The 14,382-nt window shown below is 43.8% G+C and overlaps 1 protein-coding gene across 7 annotated transcripts in view; it reads right to left on the reverse strand.

The window, feature by feature from the left end:
- FOXN3 (forkhead box N3) overlaps nt 1-14,382 on the reverse strand; it is a 399,107-nt gene that overhangs the window by 12,204 nt on the left and 372,521 nt on the right. For all 7 annotated transcript variants that reach the window (XM_053889698.1, XM_019461991.2, XM_053889699.1 and 4 more), the window contains one exon: nt 9,151-9,256. In XM_053889698.1, the coding sequence (XP_053745673.1) occupies nt 9,151-9,256 (106 nt within the window). The remainder of the gene's footprint in view (nt 1-9,150; nt 9,257-14,382) is intronic.

Genomic DNA, 14,382 nt, shown 5'->3' on the forward strand with positions numbered 1-14,382 from the left:
TTAAAGTGCCCAATGGTGCCTACTGGAAGAAAATACAAACCCTTTCTGGAAGAACATACTTTAAGCTCAGGCCACAAAGAATTCCATGGATAAGACTTCAGGGACCAGAGGTTAATAATAATAAAAAAAATAAATAAACACAAAAGAAACAGCCACTATAAGCCAGAGACAACAGAAAAAACAACTATACAGTATGAACTGCAAAGCTGGCAAATATTGAAATAAGTAGGTACATGATGTCAAGAATGAGTACAGAAATAAAACAGGGAATTGAAATATACTAGATCTAGGAAGAATAGATTATGAAATCGAAGCAGACAGATTTTGGAAAGCATCAAGAGTTGCAAGAGATGAAAAAATATAATCCCTGAAATAAACCTCAATGAAGCTGAAAGAGAAAAAGTTAGTAAAAAAGAGCAGTGAACTGGAAGATGGATTTAAAGATACTATACACAGTGCAGCAGAGATGAAGAGATAGAAATATGGAAGATTGGGCATGATGTAATACAAAAGAAGATCCAACATAAATCCACGTGGAGTTCCAGAATGAAAGAGACAATGGGGAAGACCCAATACCTGAACAGAAAGTGGCTGAGAATTCTCTTGTTTTGATGAAAGGTACCAACCAATCTTCAGATTTAACCAACAAATCCCATGGACGACAAAAAGAAATACATATCTGGACACATCATAGTCAAACTGTAGACATTAAAAAAAAAAAAAGAGAAGATGTAAAAGTAGCAGAAAGAAAACACATCACCTAAAGAATATCGGTTAAGATAAAATGAGGGAGGTAGATCAAAGTGGAAACATATTCTCGAGGTGAGAGAGGAACGGAAGAAGCATCAAATGCTATCTTCTAAGAATGAAGGCAAAACAAATATGTTTTCAGACAAAAAATTGTCAAGGCTTTAACTAAAAGCAGATTGTCACGGTAAGGACTTTCTTAAGAATGTATTTCAGGAAACAAGGAAAATTTTCCAAAAAGAAAGGTCCGAGATGTGAGAAGAAATGATAAGCAGAGAAAATGTAGTCAACTATTGACTGAACAACACAATAAAAAAAACCAAAATGAAATAGAACCACAGTATTGGACAAGTGTAGCACATCATCTGGGAGGTAGGCAATAGCAGCTGAAGTATTCCAAGGGCCTTGTATTGATCAGGAGTTTAAAAGTATTGATTAACTTTAAACATTTTAAAATATTCATGTTATAAGTTCTAGGATCAACATTAAAAGAAGAGAAACAAAATGTATAACTTTTAAACCATTAGAAGGAAAAAAGGGGGGAGTGGGAGCTTTTGATCGATTTAAAATAATACAAGAAAGGAAAAAGAATCAGGAAAAAAACCAGGACAAACAAGTGCAGAATAAAATGGTAGAAATAAACCCAAATATGTTATTAAAAAGGGACTAAAAACCTTCAGTAAGAGGTAAAGATCATTAACACAGATTTGTTTTTTAAAAGCTGTTTCCAAGAGAAAAACCTAAAACACAAAGACAAGCAAAGGTTAAAAGTAAAAGGATGGAAAACGCTGTATCATGCCATGCTGGTACAGCTATATTATAACCAGAGAAGACAGATTTTTAAGGCAAAAATCATTACTACGGATAAAGAGAGTTATTAAATATTCATAAAGGTTCAATTCACCAGGAAGCTACATCAGTTCTAAACATGGATTCCTCCATGCAGATAGCTTCAAAATACCTACAGCCCAAACTGAAAGAGCTACAAGGAGAAACGGTCAAATCTACATTGTAATGGGAGATTTTAATACATCATTCTCAGTATTCAATTGACCAAGCATGCCTTCCCTCCCTCCCTTTCCCTCTCCCCCCCCCCCCGCCCCCACACGGTTAGCATGCAGATTTGATCTAATAGACATACAGAACATGTGTTAGTAATGAAGAAGGCTTATCATTTTGAAGCACACATAGAATATTTATAAAGACTGATAAATGCTAGACTATACAGCAAGTCTCCACAAATTTCCAGTATCTTCCAGATCAACTCTCTGGCCACAATGACTTAGAGTTAGTAATCAGTGTTGAAGGGGTAACTAAAAACAAAGATAAGAAACCACTGCCTTCTCCTGGGTTTGAAAATTTAAAAACACACTTCCAAAAGCATCTGTGGGTCAAAGACATTAAAATGGACATAGAAAGTACTCTGCGCTGTTAATAATGAAAATAAAGGTATCAAAATTTATGGGATGTAATGAGGCAGTAATTTCAAGGAAATTATAACCTTGAACTTTTATAGAAAAAGAAGAAAAGTTTAAAATGAAGGTAACTAATCCAGGCAAAGAAAAAGAGAATTTAAAAAAGGAAACTATAAGTGAAAACAAAAATAAAATAAATGAACACCCCCACCCCCAAAACCCAAAAGTTGATTCTTTGAGAGGAAAAACAAAAAGCTATGGCAAGATTAAGCAAACAGAGTGATGTTAAAATGAAATAAGAATGAAAAAGGGACATAACTGCAAAGGTATTTTGAAAGATGACAGATACATTATGAGTAACTTTATGCCAATATTTTTGAAAGCTTAGGTGAAATAGACAAATTCCTACAGTTACCAACATGAACTCAGAAAGAAATTAAAAATAAGCCATACTATCCCCGCAGTATTTCCTCTCTCCCTCCTACCGCAGAGCATAATCTAATCCTGAGTTTCAGAGTTGCCTTCAAAGACCATGATTTCAGAAGGTATAAGCTGACAGGTGCTTGGTCTTTAAAAACAAAACAAAATACAGTATAAAGAAGACCTGTGGCAGGTGCAGCATTGGGAATACAGTCAATGATATTTTAATAGTGTTGCATGGTGACAGATGGTAGCCACACCTGTCACGAACACAGCAAAATATACAGACTTGTCCAATCACTATGCTGTACATCTGCAACTAATGGAAGATTGTGTGTCAACTATACTTCCTTAAAAAAAAAAAAAAAAAAAAAAAGACCAGTGGCAAATCTTCCCTCAAGTTGTATAGCTAGACCACACCCTATCTTAACACTGAAGGCTCTCGGCTTCCTGAACTCCTGTTACAAACATCTTCTCAAGGGGAAAGACAAAGTTAGATGACCAGGAGCAGACCTTAGGCTGCGAGAGTTTTCCTGATGATTGTATTCTGACAGGACCTTAAGTATTAATGTTTGTATTACAGTAAGAGTATTAATTTCTGACTTGCTTCATGTTCCACAGGAATTGCAGCTTTCACTTGAGGTCCAAATGCAATTAAGCAGTCTCAGACGGTGATTAGATGGAACTTCTTATAAATTAAAACTTGCTCTCGTTCGGATAACCACCATCATTCCTTAAAACCAATGGCCATTCTTCTTGGCATAATAAGCTCAATGCAAGCCTTTTCCTGGGACTTAGGGCAAAGCTTCAGGTGCTCAAAAAGGAGACCTGGGAAGGTCTATGGGGGGCAGGCTAGATGAATCCAAGAGGCTCCCCACATTACTAATTTTATTTTTTTCCAATTGGATTTATTGTGGTAAAATATACAAACATGAAAAATTTACCATCTTAACCACTTTTCATTGTACAGTTCAGTAGTATTAAATACATTCATAATATTGTGCAACCATCACCACCATCCAACCTTGGGATTCTTCATCTTACACAACTGCAACTCTGGCCCCAATAAATACTAATTCTCCATTCCTTCCCTCCCTGGGCCATTGGCAACCACCTCTCTATTTTCTCTCTCTATGATTTTGACCACTCTAAATACCTTGTATGTGTAGAATCATACAGTATTCGTCTTTTTGTGACTGGGTTATTTCACTTAATGTAACGTCCTCAAGGTTTATTCATATTGTGGCACGTGTCAGAATGCCCTTCATTTTAAGGCTGAGTGATATTCCATTGTGTGTATACGCCACATGTTGCTTATTCATTTATCTGTTGACGGACACTTGGGATGCTTATACACTTCAGCTACTGTGAATAGTGCTGCTATGAATGTGGATGAACAAATATCCCTTCGAGACCTTGCTTTTGGTTCTTTTTGGTACATGCTCAGAAGGATTGCTGGGTCATATGGTAACTCTATTTTTAATTTTTTGAGGAACTGCCATAGTGTTTTCTACAACAGCTCCACCATTTTACATCCCTACCAATAGTGTACAGGGATTCCAAGTTTTCCATATTTTCATCAACACTCATTGTTTTCTAGGAGTCATCCTAATGGGCTTGAGGTGGCATCTCACAGTTTTGATTTGCGTTTCCCTAATGATTATTGATGCTGAGCAGCTTTTCATGCGTTTTGGCCATTTGTATATCTTCTTGGGAGAGATGACTATTTAAGTCCTTTGCCCATTTCTGAATTGGTTTGCTTGTTTCTCCATGTTATTTATCAAACACCTACTTAACGCACACCCTGTGTCAGTAACATAACTGTGTTACCCTAATAACCCGTAAGACTGGTTTTCTCATGAGAAGCCCAGGCCTGTCCAACATCATGCAACCACAGGATAAGGACCCAAGAAACTTGGCTCCTGAGTTCTCATATGTGATTTCTGGGCTCTGTTGCCTTTTGAAGGACTCCTACCTGCCGCCCCCCCATCCGTTTTTCCCAGTCCTCTTTGGTAAGCCTTGGACATTTAATGGGTCAAAAAAGAGCCGTAAGGGTTGAAGGCAAGGTGGCCCAGATCCCAGAGAGTTGCTATGGGCCCTACCTGGGAGGCAGCCCAGAGTGCTATAAATGTAGGAAACTTGAGGCTCCTGTTTCCCAAGAGGGCCAGAAACAGTTCTTCTAGGGCTATAATCGTTTGTTCCATTCAATGTATTCTCTGCAAGGAATTTCACTGGGAACACAGAAGACACAGCCATAAAACTAAGACGTGTGAGCAGTTATTTTGAGGATAATGTGTCTTGAGGACTCTACGCCCAGGCAAATTTAAAAATAAGCAGGTTTCCAACAACTAAGGATGGGCCAATCTCTGAGGTTATTGAGTAAAGAGTCAACACTGTAAAGTCAATTACACTATTGACAGATACTCTTACAAGGAGATTTCACATCATAATTATATGCAAAGGAACCCAGCAAATACAAGCTGTGTAATGATCAGCTAATAAAAGTAACACTTCATCTATGTCAATAACAGTTTCCGAGTTAAGACAAACAAACATGGCCTTTGCCACTCAGTGGTGGAAAAAAAAAATCCCTGAAAGACAAATATTTTCGCTTAAGGAGAAGTCGCTTAGACTCACACAGAAAACCTGTCACACAAAGCAGAGTCGGAAATTGGTCTTTAGTGGGTGAGTCTCTGGCCCTCCCTCCATCCCTGGCTGAACTGATGGGGGCAGTGACATAAACACTGAACACCCCCAGGATCCCTTGGTCACTGTCGTGGGGTCTGGCAGACACCTGCTATTGTTTTAGTCTCCTGTGGGCTGTTTGCCTTTTAACCTTAGCTGAATTCAGGTTCGGCTGACACATGGTCAAATTAAAAAAAAAAAAATTACAGTGAATGTGAAAGAGCAAAACAAGATCCGTCCCCCACTCCCACCCCAGAAAACTTATTAGTGGGTTTTAGATAGACACTGATTCTGCAGATACCTCCGTGGCTGTGTTTATGTTTATTCTTTCTGGAAGCATCTCAGTGCCTATTATTTGCCAGGCATTTGGGACATAAAGAAGGCAAAGTATTATAAGCAAGGGTCCTTGACCTTACAGAGAGCACACAACACTCCTCTCCCCCCTTCATTTCTCCTAACACTGAAGTGGAACAATGCATTGGTAACGCACAATGGTTTTCTTTATTGGTCATCTCTTCTTTATGGTAACCTGTCTAGTTTTTGCAAACAGCAGTGGCACATTTATTGACAACTTCTCTGATGCTCAGGAAGGTCCTGAGACCTTGCGTGCTTTCATAGTGGACAGACATGTTGTGCCATTTTGCAGCTACTCTCACTCAGCCTCAAACGCACCCTTTTACAGTGTTTCAAAGGCTGGGGCTGGGGCTGGGCTGTTCAAGCCACACGTCTGCTGCACCACCTGGCTTCACATTAGGCTTGGAGAACAGGAGTTGCCACTGAGGGACTGGGAAGGGGGTGGAGGAAGAAAGGACACGCTCCTTCTTGCGTGTGTCCTGTTCACTTGTAGTGGCAGTCCGTTCCTGTAGTAGCTGCTGAATCCAGCTGTGGTCCTCCTAATGCTTACAGAACCAACTTCTTCATGTTCCCTTAGAGGACGTGCGCCAGCAGGAGATCCCGAGATCTCCTAACATCCCTCTGGTCCTTCCATAGGTCCCTCCTCTGAGATCAGAGCCTCTAGCCCAAGCTGAGGGGTACCCCTCGGAGGTCCGGATCTCCGACCCCAGCTCCTCTTCTGAGGTCTGAGCCCCACTCCCATGGGGCAACCATCCCAACCTCTTCCCTTTCTCCTCTTTAGCCCGAGGGGATGCGGCTCCTTCCAGTGACTACCTTCTCCAGGACACCTGGAGATCTCTTTTCACCCTTCCAGTTATCTGGTTAATAACTTCCTATCTGGTTAATGGTTCTTAACATGAAAGTCTCCCTGACTGAATACCTAGTGTTATCGCTGTCTCCTGACTGCACCTGAAACCTGTTTTGTGGTCTTTTACTGTGGAAAAGCCAAAGTGAGGTGCTCGTTGGACTGGATAAGTGGCAGCTCTCTAACCAGAGACAAGACTTCATTGTTTTGCTGTGGTGTTTTGTTATCTTCTAACCAGAACATAACTAGAACACCAACAACAAAAAAAATCAGCATTTTAAATAATGCCTCTTGGGAGTACTAATCAGTAAAATGTATGATAACATACACCACGAGGGTAATAATTAAAATTAGGGGGTGGCTCCTGCTGAAGGCCAACTTGGTCTCATGTCTCTCCCCCCCCATGCGCCTGGCTCTTCTGTGCCCTTCTACGAGGAATGGCTGGAGCCACATCCAGATCCACGTGGCAGGTGCCGAAAGACTGCTCAAGACAACAAACTGAAATCTACACTTAGAATATGCTAATGAACATAGATTGTTGTTCCACATGCAAACAGTCTACGGTCTCAAAGTCCTGTCAACCAAAAAGGTAAGCCAGGAGGTGAGGCAGAAAAGATGTTAAGTAAGAAAAGAAAATGGAATGTGTTTCTCTCATAATGTGAGGCAAAGGTGCTGATACTTTGGCTGCATGGAAAAGGCTTATCATTTAAGAACTCAAGAATTATTGACCTACAGATAACCAAGAAAGATCCTAGAGAAGTATAAGAGAGGGCCTTCCATATATTTTTGGAAAGTATCACCATGTTGGGCTAGCAGAAATGATAAGTGGTTTTCTAACTTTCTTCTTCTTCTTCTTCTTTTTTTTTTTTTTAACGTTTATTTATTTTTGAGACAGAGAGAGACAGAGCGTGAACAGGGGAGGGGCAGAGAGAGAGGGAGACACAGAATCTGAAACAGGCTCCAGGCTCTGAGCTGTCAGCACAGAGCCTGACGCGGGGCTCGAACTCACAGACCGTGAGATCATGACCTGAGCCGAAGTCGGACACTTAACCGACTGAGCCACCCAGGCGCCCCTATTATTATTATTCTAATTCCAACCAAATTCCTTCCTTATCAGGTCCTAGACACCAGCGTCTGCCCTGAAGACTGAGGGACTTCCATCTTGGCAAGACAAGGCTGGTTTGCCAGAAGAGTGAGTGGGAAAGCACCATGCGGTTGTTTCACACGAGTGAGCTCGACGTTGTGCCTCCCTCAGGACCCAGCGAACAGACTTTCTGGGGTGGTTTCCTCTGGGACATGACACTCTAGGGAAGAAAAACGGTCTTCAGGTGCAAACTTGATCCAACAGAGCAGAGTGAGCAAGCAGATGATGCTGTGGAGGGGGGCAATGTGACAGGCCTTCCAAGCAAGAGCCTGGGCAAACCTGAGGAGCCATCAGCCACGTGAGACCCAGGCCGTCTACAGCAAGCGAACCATTGACAACAGAGAAGGACACACACACAGGAATTTTACTACACTGAGTCACCCATTAAGGGGCCACAACCAAAACATGGGGGCTTTCAAAGGAAAGGGAAATTCATCCAGGGCAAGCTCAGAGGCCATGTTCTGAAAAGCTTTGTGAAGCAATCATTTTTGTGATGGACCCTGAAGGAGGTGCATGTGGAGGCTGAGCGAAGTCTACATAGAGGCAACTGAATGGATAAGATCGGCCAACGCTAGACATATCTGGGGAACAAATTTGGTTCGAGGACACCAGAGGACTGGGGTTATGTCAGGCTGATGTGTGGGAGCCATGGAAGGTGTTTCTGCAGACGGCTGGAGAGGCACATTTTAGGAAATGAGTCTGACAGTGGCCGATGGGTGGGCGGGAATGGGCAGAGAAGCGGCAGGAAAATGGGAGGCAGCATCCACACTGGCACATGTAAAAGGTCTAAGCTAGCGAGACACCCTAATCCAGGGCCGGCAGTGGAGATAAGAAGGATGGAAGAAGGAAATTTCCCAAGGAAGAGTTCATGTGGTTTGGCAACTGACCTGATTCTTGGAAGCAGGGGAGTGATGCCCCATGTTATTTCTATCCCACTAACCAAAGGCACTTTTCACACATGATTTTGCATTTCATTCTGGAGGTAGACCAGTTAGCCTAGAATCTAATGAACAACTTGCTCACCACTTCCTTCTCCCCACCTTGTCCCACCTTCTTCAACAAAAAGCTTAATTTGTCTTCATCTCCTCATCTACAAAGAGACTAAGATAATTTGAGCCCAGAAGGAGAAGCTGGATTGGGGTCCCTGGGGAGTTACTTTGCCTTTTCTTTAAAAAAATTTTTTTAAGTTACATTTATTTATTTTTGAGAGACAGAGTGAGACAAGGTGAGAGTGGGGGAGGGGCAGAGAGAGAGGGGGAGACACAGAATCCAAAGCAGGCTCCAGGCTCTGAGCTGTCAGCGCAGAGCCCTATGCAGGGCTCCAACCCACAAACCATGAGAGCATGACCTGAGCTGAAGTCGAACGCCTAACTGAGTAAGCCACCCAGGCGCCCCTACTTGGCCTTTTCTTAACACCCAAACCAGGTTGATTGTCTTCACTCCTTAGAGGCTGGTCCTCTTCATCCCAAGTGGCCCCGTGGGACACATGATGCCCTTCCCACTCGTTCCGGCAGGCTTTGCCCAGCGAGTGCCTCCCTTACCTCACAGCTGCCGTCATTCCAATGGGAGTGATTGGCAACGGCCGAACTCCAGGAAACAGCCCGCGGCTCAGAACCCGTGCTCCATTTTGTATCACTCCTGGAGGAACTGGAAAAACAAAACGGAAGAAGATACCACACGTGAATTCAACGGTGAACATTTCTGTTTTGAGTCAGAAATTCTGGATACATCAGGAAGAGAGAGAGAGAGAGAAAGAAAAGAAGAGAGAGAAAGTGATTATTATAAGCACAAAGAGTGAGCAGTGATAGAAACACACACACACACACGCGCACACACACGTAGAAGGGGAAAGAAAGATACCACGCCTCAAGAAAGAGATTCGGTCAGCCATGTCAGACCAATACCTTACAATCAAATTATTGATGCGTTGGTTTAAAAAAGGGTGAGTTTTCAAAAGCGGGCTTCAAACATTACTTCCTTGCGTTTATTAAATATAAGCTTTTCTTTCCACTCAGACCCTAACAAGATCTCGAGAACACTAACACAAGTCTAATAGCAATGACCAAACAAAAGCATTTCTTCATGCTTCTCTGGTGATGGTCAGAAGCTGAGAACATCTTTCTATCTGTCCTTAACCTGACAAGAGAAAACAGGAGCCAAAAGAAAAGCAAAGCTGATTTTATAAGCTACTTGGCACCTCAGTGCTCACAACACAGTGTGTGCTCACAACGATTTCGGCCGCCGGAGGAAAGACCCCTTCCTCAGTGTGGCTGGGAGTGGACGGTTGGCAGGGTGGCTCTGGCTCCCGTCTCAGAACCATGCACAGCCCACTCTGGAGGACCCACGGCCTCCTTCCTCGAAGCTTCCCCAAGCAATTCTCCCCAGAGTTCTCTCACCATCCCGCCTTCTCCTAAATACACACATCCCTGGAGCAATCGTAAGCCAACCTTTTTGCCAGTGCCCATCAGATGATGTCTGTTCCCATACAAACCCACAGTGGGCTCACCCCTGTATGAGGGTTTACACCACAGGGGAGCCACAGGACATCCCCGATCGTCCATCTTTTTCGACCTCCCGGACAGCAGTTTCATTAGGTTCAAGCTAATATTCTTACTGTACAACCAACCCTCCTCCGTGTGTCTCCAGGGCCAGGCGTGCATTGGGAAGCACTGAGGCAGGGCTTGGAGTCTTAGCTTCCATTTCAGTTTCTCTTGTGTGACTTTGTGCAAGTTACTGAAATCTCTTCTTCCTTCTCGGAACAGTGTCCTAGGAACCCTTCTGCCGTCAATGTCCCGAGTCCCCAGGGCTCTGGCTGTGTCCATGGAGCCCCCCGCACAGTCTCATCCAGAGGCAAGGTGGATAAATCATGCCTTCTCAGACAAAGAGCCTCTAGAAAATTATACATACAAAAATGAAAACCCTTCTGGATATTAAGTGTTAAAGTCAGTATTATTTGTGTAGAACACTCTTTACAAAACACAGACTTTTTATTCCTGTAATGTTTAGGCCTCTAAGTGCATGTTTCCATAAATTTTCTGAACCTTTAACTAGAGGTCTTTCATGTAGGATGAATGTCCACTCCTGAACATGGATGATGTTATACAGACCGATTCCTAGAGAATTCTGTGGCTCTTGCTAGAATTTTTGCTATTTCTCTTCCAGGTTTGTGTAAGGCTCTTGCTATTGGGTTTTATAAAAGGTGGATGGGAGACAAAAACCAGCACTTAAACCAGGTACTACTAATGTCGTCCAGGGGTCCAGAATCTTTCCATTCACTTACCACATTTAACCGTGACAGTAGGCTGAACTAGATCAGGAACTCTTACCCGTTCCTTACTATCAGCCTGGTTTCGGATAGCAGATCATCTGAGACGGGAGACTTACCAGGTATCTAAAAGCATGAAACCTGTTATAATGTAATACTGGAGGGAAGTATCCTATTTTGCTTCGTTGATGAGTTCTTTCTAAGGAAGAGCATCTAAAATTTATATTAACTGATCTACATACTCATTTCAAGACCTCCTCTACAGCTACAAGACGGCGTGGTATTAGTGTGAACACAGACACACAGATCGTGGAAGAAAACAGAATCCAGAAATAGACCCGCAAATATGTGGCCAACTGACTTTTGGCAGAAGGCATCAAGACAATACGATGAGGGGAAGCAGAGTTACAACAACCGGCGATCCATTCAGGAAAAAATGAGCCTTGGTCCTTACCTCATGGCCATACACGAAAGTTAATTAGAATTGGATCATAATGCAAATGTAAGAACTAAAATTAGAAACGTTTTAGAAGAAAATATAGGAGGAAAAATACCAGCAATTCCCAAGGACAGACATGCAAAAATCAGTAGGACTCTAGAGTCTGTAGAAGAGGCTTCAGGTTGCTTGAAAAGAGAGGCTTTTAGTTTGTCTGTCTGTTTTGGAGATCGCGGGAGAGGGTTTTTCAGTTATCTTGCCGTATGGTAGTCTCATTGAAATGGCCAGAAACCACAGGCTCAGTCCCATTCTGATAATACCAGTGAAGATATCAGTCACTAAAGATCTCATCTAGAACGGCGAGCAAATCTGATAGAAAGGACTACTTGTTAAAATCACTTAAACGCTTAAAATCTGCACCACAGTCGTAATTCTTGCCAGCAAAATTATTACAGTCCCATATACAGACTGTATCGATGCATGGATTAACATACCGAGTATCTGCTTATGTATTCCATGAAGGGGACGCAGCTAAGTGGGACAGACAGAGAATTAAAGAGGCAATGGAAATACACTGTGGTAAGCGGGGCGAGCGGCCTATAGGCATGAAGGATGGAGGCATCTAACCCGAAGTAAAGGGTGTCTGGGAAGACTTCCTGTAGAACTCCAATCGGAGTTGGCATTCAAAGGCACAAGAACGGCACATACAAGGCCTGGAAGTAATAAAAATTACGATGTGCACAAGAACAAAAACTAACTTGGCTAAAGCGTATGATCCCTCTGTGGGAATGAGGTGCGTTTGGGCTTCATCCCATGGATATGGGGAAAACCATGAAAGGGTTCTGAGTGGGGGAAAAGGTCTGCAGCACGGTGGCTGAGAGCCAGACTCTGGATGTTGGAGGGGTCCAACACCATCTTTGCATCCCATCTCTGGGTCTGCATCCCATCTCTGTCATTTACTGCTTGTGTCCCCTGAGCAAGCCTCTTAAGAGGATGGGGACAGAAATGGTATTTATCTCACAGAGTGGAGATTTAACTGAGTTAATAAAGGCACTACTGTTATGCAAAATTACCTGTTAGTCATCAATATTATCATCATCAACATCAACATAACCAACATCCCCTGAGCATCCTGAGGCAGCCTGTGTTTTCTCCATTCTAGGTGAGCCCAAAGTCCACAAGAACAGAACAGAACAAACCCAGACCATGTTGGAAGAACTCAGCCATCTTCCCGGTCACAGAACGTAGCTGGAGGAACGGTGACAGCTCTTATGGGGCTTCTGGTCCCATGTCAGAGTCACCCCTGTGGGAAATACCTGAAACACCTATAATTCTGGGACAAAGACTGGGGTGCCCTGGACAGCGAAGACAGCAGATGGGAGTCATATAGCATGGCCAGGGAGTCATCTGCCAGCCAAAGGAGAAAAGCAACCCCAAGGACAGTGCCCTAAGCCCAGAGTCCTCTGTCCAAGCGCCTAGAACTGTTATGCCCCAGGGGGGATGCCCTACAGAGAGAGGAACAAAGAAAGGAAGTGAGCACGGACTGGGGACCAGGGTCTTTTCGTGTCCTCAGCTCATCTCAGCCTCCAGGGAAGAAGTGCTCTGCAGTGGTTAAAAGTACAAGCTCAGGGCAACATGGCCTCCGTCCACCCCCCAGTCTTGCCTCCCCACTAGCTCTGCAGCTTTGGGCAAGTGCCTCAACTTTCATGTGCCTCAGTTTCCTCAGCTGCAAACCTGGTATAAACAGCTCATAGGAGTGTTGCTGAGTGTTAAATAAGACGACTGATGTAAATTGCTTAGTTCGGCGGCCGGTCCATTATATAAGCTCTTCATCACCATCTTGTTCGTCCTTCCACTATCCCATGCACCTCTCTACCTTCCTCTTACTAATTATAAGGAACAGGGCCTAAGGGGGGTGTTGGGGGGGGGTGGAGGTCAAGACAGGGAGAAATTCTTCCAGCCTTTTATGCTTTTTAGATATCTCAACTCTGCATTTGCCCACATCTTCCGGATTAATGAAGTGTATTCACTTCAAAGAGAATCTCACGGACGAAGCTATTCCGCAGCACTAAAAAGGCTTTCCCTGAGCCATTTCCTGGACCTCACAGACTTCTGGCACATAAACTAGGCTCTTCTCCTGACTCCTGGAGTTTGCTCTCAAATGGGCTGCAACTGAATGCTGCCTCTGCCAACCAAACCTGGCACTTCTCAGTCCTCATCACTGGCAGCGCTTTTCATGTTGGGATGGTGATGTGTTCATATTTGCTCATGGGCTGCCGGAAGCCAGCTGTGACACTTAACTATTCTCCCATCTTTTCTCCTTCCTGTCTCCATCCCCAAGCGTCAGGAACGTGGCTTCTGGAAAACGAATCACAGCCTGTCTAAAATGTCTGTGAGGTCCATATTAACCAGTCTTTGGTTCTGGGGACTCGGAGGGAGCATGAATCCATTCCTCAGCTGTTTTCCTATCAGCACGGTCTATCTACCCCTTCCTTTTCCTCTGTATTGCCCTCAGGGCAAATCAGACCGAGCCCTTTACAACCAGCCCGTCCCACCCAGTGTATTGAAATTGTACTGAAATTGTACCATGGCTCCAGCCCTCCAGCCCAGAAGAGTATAGTGAGAAAACTGGATATGCTTGTGGCGGTCACTGCAAAAGGCACAGGCCTCCAGCAACCATCCTTTCCTGTAAGATCAGTTCAACATTCAGCTTTTACACACAAGAAGACACATCTCTGAGATTCTCGGGTGCCTGGGACGAGGCGCCAAGGACAGGGGCCCCACGGCTCCCACTTCTTGCTGACCATCCCCTTTCTCTTACAGTGTAGAGTGACTCTAAACTTACTTATTTTTAGGCAATAAGGAAGTAACACGCAGTAAGAGGAGTGAACCGAGCAGCACTGCTCACCGTGATCTAAGCGTGATCACCTGGAGGACCCAAGAAAACCGTCTGTGGCACAAGACAAACTTCCCTCCACGCTCCGCCACCCTCGGTGTGGCCCCGTCCCAGCCTCCCCAGCCTCCTTCCCGATGCTCAGCTTCCTTGATTTTCACGGCTTCTAAAATTAACCT

This window comes from Panthera pardus, unplaced genomic scaffold (assembly GCF_024362965.1).
Source record: "Panthera pardus isolate Hobbes unplaced genomic scaffold, ASM2436296v1 HiC_scaffold_24, whole genome shotgun sequence".
Taxonomy (NCBI): Eukaryota; Metazoa; Chordata; class Mammalia; order Carnivora; family Felidae; genus Panthera; species Panthera pardus.